The sequence below is a fragment of the Condylura cristata genome, unplaced genomic scaffold (genome assembly GCF_000260355.1).
Source record: "Condylura cristata isolate star-nosed mole 26May11 unplaced genomic scaffold, ConCri1.0 scaffold00036, whole genome shotgun sequence".
NCBI classification, from domain to species: Eukaryota; Metazoa; Chordata; class Mammalia; order Eulipotyphla; family Talpidae; genus Condylura; species Condylura cristata.
Window position 1 is genome coordinate 2844382 of NW_004567137.1, and position 13927 is coordinate 2858308.

The following is a 13927-nucleotide window of genomic DNA, read 5'->3' on the forward strand; positions in this document are numbered from 1 at the left end:
AATGTTTTCCCAATTAGTGATCTTTCTGTTTGTTTTTAGTAATGTCTCTTTTGCTGTACAGAAGCTCTTTAACTTGATATAGTCCCATCTATTTATCTTTGCCTAGCAAGCTATTTTTAATCTTCACTGTTAAACAAGGGGTATTTAATTTGGTATTTAACTATTTGGTGGTGGGTTTTTTTGTTTTTGTTTTTTAAAGAATTGGAAACATAACAACTTCATATAATAGTAGTTATTGTTGTAACAGAAAACTTTTGTGATATCTATGAACATAACTGAGGGTTTTACTACTGACTTTGGTGAGACACATAGTTAATATGGGTACTATTTGATCAAAATTTTTACAGACTGGAAAATTTTATAAACAGCCTAATTTTGAGATTGACCTAACAATTTTCAGATGTGTTTGCTTATTTATGCATTCTTTCTTCAAAGATTAACAGTAAGATTTGATATCATGCTTTCCCTATTTTCACTGTATCCCATATGAACTCTGGCTCAGAGCACTAAAGAATACAGACTTTTGTAAACCTTTTCATGATAATAAAATATGACTACTTAAAGTATATTTAAGATTAATGTACAAATAAACCTAGTGCAGTAATGCTCTAAAATCAAAGCACAGGAATAAAAGCTGAAAACACAATTTGTTTTCTGGCATCAAAAAATGTTGTAATCTCTCTGGACCTGTTTCACAAACAGACGTTGGCACCAGATTCTTTCTCCCCGATGCTACAAAGCATGATTAGACCGTACAGGTAAGAGCTGAAAGGCTGGTGCTGCATATGGTGCTGCCAGGAAGACAATGACAGCATACACTTGGTTTAACTATTTGTAAGTACATTAAAGCCATATTCCAAGATCTGTTTCCCAAATGCATCTATGTTTCCAAAAGGCAGGAGGGTGAATAGAGAATTCGGGCTCTCAATGGCAGGGGGACTCACTGCTACTCACTTTTGTGGCATAGTTAGCAGTAAAGTAAGTGTGAAAAACATCAAGCACACTGACATTAGAATTGAGGAGGGGAAACATTTTCCACACGAAATGTAATGGTGATACATGCAGATTAATGTATAAGGAACAAAGAATCCCAACGCGCAGAATAGCCAGGATAGTGGGCCTCTGCTGCCCCAAGACTGCCAAGCTGGAAAAGAACAGTGGTCTAGTAGTTTTTCAATTTCTGGGACAATATCCTAGACCACAGTCTGCAATAGAAGCATAATGCAGGTCACATGTGTGTTTAAAATTTTATAGTCACCACATCGAAAAGTGAAAAGAAAGGGGTGAAATTGTTTTTTATTATATATAGTTTATCTAACCCAATTTTTCAAAACATCAGTTCAATACTTACAAAAATCAGTGAGAACTTTACTTTTATTTTGTATCAAGTCTTCAAAATGTGGTGTGTATTTTCTACTTTCAGGATATCTCAATATAGACTAGCTGTATTTAGATATCTAGTAGCATGAGGCTACTTACTGAAGAACGTGCTGAAACCATCTTTTGTCCTGCCTCCCTGTCTCACTGTGGACTAGAGTCCCACTTACCTCTCTGTCACAGGTTCTACGAATTCCCATGATTGTCTGGACTTCTCAAATACAACTCAACATCCCCAACTTCCTGCCTTCTAAACCTTCCCCCTCTGGAATCCACCTCTCCTCAACAAAGACCTAGTTACCTCACATGTGGTGGTTCACACCACCTCTCATATGACTGAACCAGGTTGTACACTGAAGGGTGAGAAACTGAGGGGTTTCCATTTAACCCTCAGGGCTGCTATGAACCACCATGACACTTTCTTTCTCTGTTTAGCAACCTGAGAGAAAACCCACTGTTGTCTTTCCTCAGTGTTGTCCTTTCTCACTCTCGCCTGAGGCTAATGGATATCAGCATCATCTCCATTCTCTTCACTCACAGACAGGTTTCATTATCCATATGGAGAAACCCTCCACCACTTACAGAGCTCCTTGACTGTTCTTTACTCCCAATTCTCTTCCTCCACTCACCACAATCACACACAGTAATCTAGCTGTCCTCATCCCCAATGACTGCACCAGTTCTAAAAAAACTCTCAATTTAAACAGAGAAGCCTTCTTTGTAATCTCCATCTTTTGTCCCTCCGGTCTCTTACTCTTGCCCTTGCACCTTCAATCCTTGGACACCAAAGGCCAGAAAATACTAGTTCAAGGAATAAAGAGACTACAGAAATGGGAGGAGGCAGTGAACATTCAAGTGAGCCATACTTCAATAAAAATAAGTTAGCATTAAAGTGCTGTAATAACAGGTGGGGGCAAGGAGACTGAAACATGAGGTGCTGAGAGGCAGTATCCCCTTAAGCCCCAATTCTCGACTCCTTCCCTAGAACACATACTCAGTTTAGGGCTCCACACAGTGCCCACCCAGACTGGAAACACACTGCTACACAAAAATATATCACTGATGATTTGGATTTATGACCACTCCATGAGCTGCATGAAGTCACAGGAAACTTGGAGAGGGCTCAAGAGGAGGAGAATGAAAAGGCGTGGAATAAGCAAATTCTCAGTGATCTTGACTGCTTGATACACAAGCAGTATCTTGTCTTGAGAGGGACAAGAACTGCATTTGCACTGAAGCCAGAAAAGCTATTTTGTTTTGGACTGAGTATCTGTGACCCCTTCCATCCCTGCCAAAGTCCTATGGTTATGGTGAGACCACACACAACAAGTGTGGCTGGATTCAGAGATAGGGCCTCTAAGATTCAGCAAGGTGATGGGGGGAATTAGTGTTCACATAGTAAGAGACACAGGAAAGCCAGTGTGTGTTCCCTACTCCAGCCCCACGGGGGGCTTAGTGAGAAGTTACCCAGTCTGTGACATTTTGTTATGAAAGCCTGAACAAGTGCATATTTAGATTATAAATCTGGAAGAGATTTTAATTCTAACAATTGAGAAGTAATGAACTAGGCTATAAAGATACTGGATGTGATGAGCAGGACGGTTAACGTGCTCTGCCTACAGCAGGGCACGGTCTCACTTCTGAGGCTAGAGGACCTGTACCTGCTCCTTCTCCAGCATGTCAGCTTTTCTCAGGATCTTCATTGCATAGATGTGGCCTGTGTCTTTCTTCTGAACCAGTCGCACCTGGGATGGAAACAGCAGCTATATTATACATGTTAAACAGTCACTACGACTTATATTTAAGAACAAAAGGTAGATTCCCTTAAAGAAAGCACAAATCTGTCACAGTTGGTATTTTAGGAATTCTATTAAAAATCAAACTATCTTGAGATATATTTTATACAATTAAACAGTTTTAATACGCAGATCTTAAAATATCTTAAGATAGAGATTTTCAGCACCAGTGACTTCAGAGAAGCGCACCTCTCCAAACGCTCCTCTTCCTATAACTTTCAGAGACTCAAAGTCATCCAGGCCGAGTCTGGTCCTCTTGAGCCGTAAGAACTCTGTCTCCTTGCGAGCATGTTGTGAACGACGCAACTTTTTCTATTAAAAAAGAGAGTTTCAAAGGACAACTTTAAAACCAGCCTGTTTCAGAGGAAACCCATAGTTATCAGAAGATGAGGCATATAAAATTAGGGATAAAGTCCCTCAAATGTTAACTGCTAGTGCTAATACTTATGTACCAAAGTCAGGAACTTAGTTATTTTTAAAATTTTTAAAAAAGATTTAAAAAAATGTGTTTATACAAGAATTGGGATGTAGGACAGAGGTGTGGGGGATGAGAGGATTCACCAGAGACAGACTGGGGAGGCAGAACCAGCAGATCTACTGAAATATACTGCTGAGGGGAGCAGCAAGCAAGACAGGAGAGATCTGCTGCACCATGTGAATCAGCTCCCTGGCCCAGGATTGAACTCATGCTGCAGTGGCTGGAGATAGCTTAACAGTGCCGAGTCTATAACCCCTGGGTATAATCCCAGGGTAGCCCCCAAATTAGGGATTTATTAAGCACAGAAAGAATAAAGTAATCCAAAGAAAACATTTAAAATTTCTAGCAAAAGATAAGCCTTTATTCTTAAGGTGGGCCCCTTGAAATTCCTCTTGCGTCTGTCAATTGTTCTAACAATGTTAATTTAAATCATAGATAAACACTAGACTTTAGGAAATGTTACTATTTTGGTTGTGATTTTTACTTGGATTCATGGGAAATCTACACAGCTCCCACCCCTAACATCCACATGGACTCTGTCACCACCTGTGTCTGAGATTGGATACCCAGTGACACAGTTTCCATAGAGACTGATTCATGGGAGAATTTATTTTTGGACACATTTTTAACTGCTGGACCGCAGACTTGGCACTCAACTTCCTGAAAATATGAAATTGAAAAAAAATTACATGAACAATTGACTAAAATTTTGTCAGGAACTTAGTAATTTGTTCTTCAAAAAATAAGTACCATTAGTAAGAAAAATGATGAGTGATGTAAAAGTCACCTTTGGAATAGGCATTTATTTTATTGGTCTCAAGTTCTTTCTCCCCTTATTAAACAAAGTCTGGTTTTAGATAAAGCTCCTAGCACAGAGGTTATACACAGTGGGAAATGAACAGATTTAGTGGGAAAACTACATTCCCCTTCATCTTCACTTGAACCCTTGTCAAGTTTTTAGTGGTTCAGTTCTGAGGAAGACAAGTAGAATATTTTTGGACAGTGTGGGATTCTCCTGGGTGCAGCACCAGGTATAACGTGGTATCCTGCCCACTGGGTACCTGCTTCTCAAAGGTTGAAGGAACTAACCAATGTGTCAATGTCCCATCAATACAATGGAATCCTGACTTCTAACAAAGTCAATTCAAGAGATTGAAATCAAGACATTGTCTTTAAATAGCTAAATGAAGTGTGACACGAGATAGTGATGAAATTTTTTTTTTAATTCAAAATGCCTTCTGAGTAATTTTTTTAAAAGGAATCAAGATAGTCCCCCAAGTAGCCTGTCTGAAACTTTAAGGCTGTCACTAAAGGGCCTCATGGTGGCGCTGCAGGACTGAGTCTACAGAACATGAAGTAATTTCTGTTGTCTGTTGTTGACTACACAAATACATTTTGATAGGTGTTTTAGATTTCTGGTTTCATGGGTTAAAGAACAGTATAGATGAGTATGGTTTCAGAAACTTGTCTAATCCGGATGGAAAACATAACATCACAGTTTCATGAACTGTGCTTAAAAGTTCACAGACTAGAGGCACCCGGAGATGAGGATGCTGGCTAACACCGAACAGGACGAGGGCCCACTCTAGGCGCTTGTCTCTAATGGCAAAAAGAGGCAATCACCAGTGTGTGGAACACCTAATTCGACAAAAAAAAACATATCACATGTTTTACATTACTTAAAAAGAAAAAAAAACAAAAAATAAAACAAAAAAAACAACCAAAATCAATACTGCAATCTGAGGTAGCTGAAAGCAAGGTTGCATTTTAAAAGTTGTATGAAAAAACACATGCTGTTTAGATTAAGTAGCCTTGTATAGATTAAGTAGCCTTGAATAAAAATGACATTTTTGGGGCAACCACATCTTTCCTCCCCCCAAAAATCTGTGAACATGCTTACTGTTTTCATGGTTTTTGGTTTTTTTTTTTTCAGTTTAAATATTTAAATTTTCCATTAGAACAAATAATATTCTGTGCTTGACAGGGCTTCATCTCAAGAAGAAACTAGAAAGAAATCATTCTTTTTCTGCTCCTGGTAAATGAGTGTCCCTTGAAAGCCCCCTCTGTGTGGTCCAGAGTCTGGTGCAAGACCAAGCAATGAGGGCAGGACCAGGAGAGGGAAGTCATCGTGGTGGGTAAGCTTTTCATGCCTACACTAAGTGGCTTAGTTTTATTGAGTAATTTCTACAAATTTTTAGATAAATTAATATTTTATACTATGGTTTGGAGAGTAATTTGAATTTTATAGAATTCAACAATCTAGGTGCTAGCATGAGGCCTAGTAATAAGCATTGAGGAATTAAATTATTTTTACTGAAAATTTTTATGAGTTTTATAGTTATTACAAGCAACTGCCTATTTGAGGAATGAAATCATCTCACATTTCCTGAATGCAGTCAGTACTTCCTGGTAATAGATGTGATGGTGTAAGCACTGAAACTACACTCTATATATAAAGTACAGATGCACTGGATTTGGTCTGCATGGCATTTTAAAAATGTTTGAATTTCTTGCCAATATTGAAAAAGCAGGTGTTCTCATGTGAAGTCCAGTCTTTCACTTGCTGTATAACAGTAGGCTGGGGCTGCCTGGAGTCCAGCGGCAGCCCCTGCTGAGGACAGCACCGTCACATTTGTCACTGATGCACAGCAACACTGGTCGCAGTGACTTGTGCACTAGACCTGTGCACCTGTCTTGTCAGGTGAACTGTGAGCATCAAATAGTTTAGGAAGGAGGAACAAAGAAGAGTCTGTTTATTTTTGGAAGTGAAAAGTCACAACCTTATAAGTGAAATATGTGAACTATATTGGCTCAACAGAACAGACTAAGATGCCACAGGAAGCCAAGCTGCTGCTGTACCACACAGGCAGGTCTGCTCAGTCCTCAGCCTGCTGTTCTGTCACTTCTCTAGGTTTCAAAGTAAGATCTCATGTGTGAGATCAAAATAATGATATATATGTGTATATCATCTGAATTAATAATAAGCTGGTAGTGACACAAAGATGATTAATACTAATGAATAAGAGTGACAAAAGATAGCCTGTCTTTGTGACAGACTCTAACACAGATTTAAATCATTACCCTTCTCACTTAATCTTTAAAGAACATAAAAGAGTCTTGGGAAAAAGTATTATGGTAACTTTGTGTAAATAATTTGAATTTTCAAGACTGAGTCAACTAATAAAGTAACCAGCTTTGATAAATACATCATAAAACAAATTATTTCACTAAATATTACAAATATAAAAACATAGGTAACTGTCCAAGGAAAGATGCAAGGAAGTCTGCATAATGTTTAAATTTCAAAGCATCTGCAAAACTACTCTTTAAACATAGCAGATCTTTTCTAAACACTAAAAACTTTCAAGCTAATTACCCAGTTTGAGTCTCCCTACCACCTAGTAAATAAACTCTGTACTTCCCCCCCTTTCATTTCCTTACTGCACCTTTGAGTCACTACTATACACACATATCCAGTACTTCATAGACACATTCATATACATATCCAGTACTTCATATACACTGCAAACACTACACATTTTTTAGGATTGAAATAAATTTTTACCTCTCCCATGAAACCTCTTATTTCCAGAATTAGGGGTTAAAAATCTATGTATTTTCAAAGTTGCCACATCCCACCATGTGTACATGTATGTGTACACACACACACACACACACACACACACAATCTTTCCTGCTCACCTATAAACTCAAGGCAAAGAGCCATTGTTCATTTATTTACTAAGCATTTACTAGTAGCACTCTGCCAAGTCTGGAAATGTAATATTGAATGAGATGCGATGGAGTTTCTACTCAGGATATTTTCAGGCCACTGCAGGGACAGGAAAGTGTTACTTGTGCTCTAGAATTTAGGAGGACCTCAAAAGTAGGAAGAATTTCCGAGTCATAGCAATGCCTAAAGCGACATTTATGCCTTCAGAAGGTTAATGGGAATTGGGCAGGATGAAGGGGCAATAACAGCATGTGCAAAGGTCCACGGAAAGAATGTAGAAATGAAAGTAATTCAACCTTGCTGGGCATCACAAGGGGTGACAGGCGGGATGGTATTAAGTGGAGAAACCAGAGGGAGGGGAACCGGTTCCCCATGGTGAAGAGTTGGCCCTTACCCTCAGAGTCCTCAGAAGTCAACGAAAGGTACCGAGCAAGGGATGGACATATCACATCTGTTTCTGGACAGATGACGCTGTCAGTGTGCAGAACTGAGGGTATGGCTGGGCCGAGAATAGAGGAAGACAGACCTTAGATGACATACATGGTAGTTAAACTAGGGCAGTGGCAGTGGACTAGAGAAATGGATGGGTTTAAGAGTATTTAGGAAAAAAAAGTGAAAAGGTTTGGCAACTGATTCTTCTTAAAGCTCTCCTACTCCATGCACTGCAGATACTACTCATCAAATATACTCAGATTTTTTTAAAAAGCTGCCTCTTTTTAAAGATGTCTATCACATAGCAAAAAAGTCCACATTCAAATGAGGAAATCTATTAAGTCATAAAATCATCTGATACCAATAAATTAAAAGTCACTGAGGTTGTTTTTATACAGTAATTACAACCCCCAGCCTCCCTCAGAGATAAGTGACATAGAACCATATACAGAGCAAAATAGTTATCAGAATAGTTTGGCTAAGACCTCCAACATCACACACACTATTTTTTTTTTTTGGTAGTAAGAATATGTAAAGTCTACTCTCTTATCAGAGTAGCATGATGCCATCGTGTTACCCACAGTTACACAGTTTAGATACCTCTTCATCTGCTAATCCTTCTTCTTCCATGGCCACTTCTAATTTCTTCTGCCTTTTCAAAATAAAAAAATGAAAAATTTAAGTACGTTCCTAACTGTTTCCATTTTAAAAAGGCACATTTACTTACTTAACTCTAACATTTTAGTTTGTCTGCTATGCTGAAAAAAATCTTTCAGGTTCAATCAAAATAATCACTAACAATATTTTCTTTTCTCCAACGATGAACTCAGCCCAGTTTTCACTTTCTCATACCAGCCAAATACAGTTTACTTCTAAACCTGCCTGACATATGGACAATGATTATCTAATTCCAAGCACCAAGCTCATTAACATGGATCTGTGTTTACACCAGAAGTGCTGAAGGTGTGAGACTGGAGGCTGCCCTCCCTGTGTGTTGATGCTGCTTCTGACATAGAGCAGCCAAGAGAACTCATTCGACCCTCATTTGACCCCAAAATTGATCCCTCTTTTATAAGAAAAGGTATTCACCTTACCTGTGTGTATTCTATTCTAAGTCCTTGAAGCTGGAAAACCATGCATGTACATTAAAAATTATAATGCTAAGGCATCTGCTTTTTAGGGATGGCCAAGTTCAGTTATTATTTTAAAATGGGACCTCTGAAGTGACTCAAGCTAAGTACTGTGGGGACAAGGGATGGGGAGGTAGCAACATTTAACAACTCACTTCCAAGTGAATGTAGGTATTTTACTTCTGTTATACTAGTTTTTCTTTTTAAGGATTTATTCATTTATGCATACAGAACTAGGGTACAGGCCAGAGGTGTGGGGGGAGGGGTGTGACAGGATTCACCAGAGACAGAGGGGGAGCAGAACAGGCAGATGGACAAAGTATACTGTTCAGGAGAGCAGTGGGCGAGACAGGAGAAATCTGCCATGCCACGTGGGTCAGCTCCCTGGCCCAGGATAGAATTCGTGCTGAAGTGGCGGCGGCTAGCTTCGTAGTGCTGCACTCTAATTCATTGTGTCACCAGCGAGGGTCCTGTGGAATTAGGTTTTCTTAAAGATCAGGATAGGAAAGCTCCTTCTAATTTGTCCTGGAGGCCAGAATAATTCTGACTTGCCAGGATCAAGCCAAATGGGTATAAAGGCTAAGGACTGAAACCATCAGATATATGTATTTTTGCATTTGTTATTTAAATGTCCAAAAGCTCTCTCCTAAAATATTATTTGCCTTCCTTCTGGAAAATTCATTAAGCAATATCTCAAGCCTGCTGATACATGAGCACCACTAGAGGAGGTTAAACTGGGTAATATTCACTGCTCTCTTCTCAGCAAAAGTGGCAGGGCCCTTCCTCAGAGTTCACCACAGTGACTTGGGTCTTGCTTTCTCCCCCCATCATGGAGACTGTGCCTAGGTACAGGCTTCTGCGCCTGCCATTAGGCCTCATTAGGCACAGCAGCTGCTGGTGAGGTAAGTCGCTGAGCTTATTCCCCTGCAAATAGAATCCCGTGAGTGAGAGCACCACAATGCCCAAGAAGAAACTACACACAATCTCTGGCAAATATCCCTGTCAAATCTACTGTCCCCTCCTGAACCCTTCCTGAAATCAGCACTCATGCTGGGGAGAAGTGTGTCACCCACACAAGTTTCTACAGAATTCAAGAGGAAGATGCCTGGCCTGACTGCACTTGCACTTTCTCAAAAAGTAGTTTTTCTAAATTACTTTATAGCTTCAGCAAGAAAAGACAGTGCACCTTTATTTAAAATTCTGATGTAGAATTTAACTGCCTGACTTGAAAATGCAGGTTTTTCTTTCCATGGTTCTCTCCCCCAAGGGTCTGATCACTTCCAGAAACTCTTAATGCATTTACAGTAAGTCTAAATGCTCAGGTATTTGGGTTTGCTTATTCTTTTGGTGCTTACTGAGGGCAGTCTTTCTTTCTCCCTCACCTTCTCTTGATCTGACTTTTTTCTCAGTATGTTTTTTTTTTTCTTCTACAAGTTACAAGCTCTATATTCTTTTAGGAACTACCTAGTAAACACCATATACACTTAATTTATTAAAAGTATGAAATTATCCAATCTTTACCCCCTGCGAAGAACATTTTAACTCCCATGATGCCCCTCCTGACTTACAGCATACTGCTGAAAGCTACTTTAACTCTGTGTCTAAGAATGCAGAAGACATTAGCATCGCACTATGCTTTCACACAGTCCATTTTGGGGACAAGCCCTCTAGTCTTGTTTTAATAGCACACACTTGGGATTTCATCACTATAGTTAGTGAAATGTATATTCTCATGATCCCGAAAGCTTCTCCTCCACCCCTGGGGGAGAAGGGGGTCAGTGGTGGTAATGGGGGGATGGCGGCGAGGGGGGAGGCAGGGGTTTGTCTTTTTAAAGATATCTGATTCCATGCCGTTCTGAACACCAAGGCTGCCCCTAGAAGGGTGCATGGAACCAAATGCAGCTTCGCTGCTCCCTACTCTGTAGCACTCTGAGTACTTTCGAGGCCTGAGTGTCCCTATGCTGGTACCCAAAGGAGCCTGTAGCTGCTAGGTCATTACAGTCCTTCCTCAGTACCTTCTGAGTTCAGGCAGTGGGTCAGGATTCAGCTCCACAAGAAGCTCCTGCGTGGAGTCACCTTCCAATATGCAGCTGTCCCCAGGACGCCCAGGCTCAGAGATGGCTCTGCTCCCACAGGTATATGATGCAGGGGTGGGCACCTTTCCCTCACAATCACCCTGAAGAGTCTCACTGAGAGCCTGCCTCTCCCAGCTGCCCTGGCCTAGCAGCTCCTTGAAGGTACCTAAAGATCTGCCACCTGCATTGCCTCCTTGCCTCTTATTTTCTGGGCTTGGGAACCCTGTTTTTCTAGGGTTGATTTTGTCATCATCCTACTCATGCCCCTAGCAGGACACTTACATCATCCTATGCAGGCCTCAGTGTACCCATAGCCATCCAAATTCAGAAGGGATTCTAAAACCCAGAGGGACTTGTGTTCAACATCATCAATCCCTGACAGGGTTTCCTAAACTGCAAGGCCCAGAGGTAGGACCCATGTCAATTCCTTCAGTTCAGCTCACAATCCAAGTTTGTGTGTGTGGATAAAGGAATGCAGAGAGAGGATAATGTACTATCCACCTTCCTGTTTGAGATCCACAGCGTAAATGGCATCCCATGGCCCTCTTGCACGTGACAGCCTGGCTGGAGTGCACACAGGACTGATCTGTGTGGACACAGTGTGGCAGGGAGCACGTCGCCGATTCCTCCTCCATCAGCATCCCCTTGGGAAGCTGCCTCCTCTGAGCCTCGCAGGTGCACAGATATGCTGCTATGAGAACAGGCCCAAAGTAGGGCCACAAAGCGAGTGGGTGCCTGGAACACACGATACTTTGTGATACTCTCAGTATGAAGACCACAGTGATGGCCAGAAGTTCAGGCAGATGCTGCCCTTGCAGTTGATGTTGCAGGGAATACATTCTGGACAAGAAAACAACTCCTGGGAACTTGTAAGAGGAATCTGTAGCAAAGTGCAGGGCAAGAAGAAAATGCCTCCTGGGTAAGGACTGCCATTAGCCCACAGTGGCAACCTGCCCTGAACACTTCTGGATCTGCCTTTGCACCCCCTGCTGGGGTGGGGCAGCCTGGACCTCATCACAGACTTAGCCATAAAAACGACTCTGTCGAGATCTATGCCTATCTTTGCACTTAGACTTTTCTCAAGAATCATTTTCATTCTTCTTGAACCCTCTGAATTTCTTTGGTGGGGAGCTTCAGTTGTAATGTGCCTCTGCTCCCTCCTTCCTCCTCTCTTCCTTTAGGGACTATGATTATAGAAATGTCAGCCCTTTGAAGGACTCTCCAACCTTCTGAACTCTCATTCTCATTTTCTAGTCTGATTTCCCCAAAGTTACATTTAAGCTGCAGTTAAACCAAAGTTAAACCTAAAACCTGACATTTCTTTCCCAGTCTTCACTCTATTGAGTGTCTAGGCATGAGGCTGCAGTTGGCATCCCTCATTCTTCGCACACTTCTCTTCGGTGGGTCCATCCTGTTGTTCCTCCTGTATGGCTGAGGTGGCAAGTCTGCTTCGGCCTCCTGTCCAGCTCCCTGGCCATGCCACCAGCCTTTCGTGTTCCCGGTCCACTCCCACAGTCCATTCTGTATGTCACTACTCGAGCCTTCTTCCAGGAACACTACTGAGGGTTGTTCATCTGCACAGGAAATTCGAGCTCGGTCATCCTGACAGCAGCAATGTGACTGGCGCCTAGGAAACACTGACACTCACTGCAGCCAAACCCACTTGCCTGAGCAGCACTGAGGACACATCTTCTCTCTGGAGCGTCCATCCTCTCTCTGAAGCTCTCTGACCTTCCTCTTCCTCTGATGCGTGTAGAAATCATATTCTTCCTGTTTAAATGTCACCACTGTCTGTGATTGCCTTCCTCAAACCCCTGGTTAAAAAACACTTCTTTCCTTTCTTCCCATTTTCTAAGTGATTTCACTCAGTGATACTGTTCACTGTTTCAAGGTGCATTATCTTTCTTACTACAGGTTTCCAGAAAGCAAAATAATATGCCATTCATTTTTTAATTTTTCTGTTCCACTGATACATACACTATATTATAAATGTGGTGGAATTAAAATCTGTCATTCAAGAAACATCCTTTTAGAAGAACCTATAAAATACCACAATTACATGGCTGGAAATGTTTTGTTTAAAAGAACAACTAACATGTGATGTTAGCATGCAGTATTTGGGATTGTGGGGATCTCCAGAAAGTATTCTTTGGAAATACAAGGTATTCAAGGTATACTGTTGGTGCAAGAAACTCAAATGGCATGTAGGGTGACTTCTACAATCAGAACAATGGGCACAGCATTTATTATGGGCTACATGCCTACCTCCCCCAACAGCTTCCTCCACAAAACACCCAGTGGGTTCGGCACACCTGTCAGCGAGCCCCTACCTGGTCTCCCTCTCCTCGTGCTGCAGAATCAGGTTGCTGTAGAAGTTCTCCAGCGTGAGCTTAGCCACTGTCACTCTCTCCCGGGTGTGGTTGCTCATGGGGAAAGTTGCTGCTGGCCCTGCCGCCATTGCCATCTCACAGAACTGCAACAACACAGGACATGCAGCTGTTAAGAGCTGTCTATTCCTTAAGCTAAACTCTGAGGATGGATTGATTTCTCCTAAGTCAAGTCCTACTGCTAAAAGTTAACACCTGAGTCTTTCACATTAAAAACAATGCAATGCTAGTAAAGAAAAAAGGCACTGTTTCCAAAGCTACAGAAATTACCTTTAGCAAATTAATTAGCAAAACCCTGGGTAATACATTAAAGAACCACCAGAAACATACTATAGGGACACATTTATACACAGCAAGCATTCAAAACAAAACTCAATCTATTTTGTTCTGTTTTAGGGTTTACTAAATAAAATTCACAGGATTTTGCCAATACTTATATTCCCAGTAAGTGTTGCCTTCCTAAAAGTTAATGCAGTTTAATAAGGTAGTAAAAAGTGGCTTCTGGGCCTTCCCTGGTGG

The 13927-nt window shown here is 41.1% G+C and overlaps 1 protein-coding gene across 2 annotated transcripts in view; it reads right to left on the bottom strand.

Annotated features, from left to right (window-relative positions):
* STK38L (serine/threonine kinase 38 like) overlaps nucleotides 1–13927 on the bottom strand; it is a 69181-nt gene that overhangs the window by 13634 nt on the left and 41620 nt on the right. For both annotated transcript variants that reach the window (XM_012732893.1, XM_004693190.2), the window contains 4 exons: nucleotides 13352–13494; nucleotides 8417–8468; nucleotides 3363–3485; nucleotides 3039–3122 (listed from right to left, as the gene is read on the bottom strand). In XM_012732893.1, coding sequence (XP_012588347.1) covers nucleotides 3039–3122; nucleotides 3363–3485; nucleotides 8417–8468; nucleotides 13352–13485 — 393 coding nt within the window. In that variant the 5' untranslated portion in view covers nucleotides 13486–13494. The remainder of the gene's footprint in view (nucleotides 1–3038; nucleotides 3123–3362; nucleotides 3486–8416; nucleotides 8469–13351; nucleotides 13495–13927) is intronic.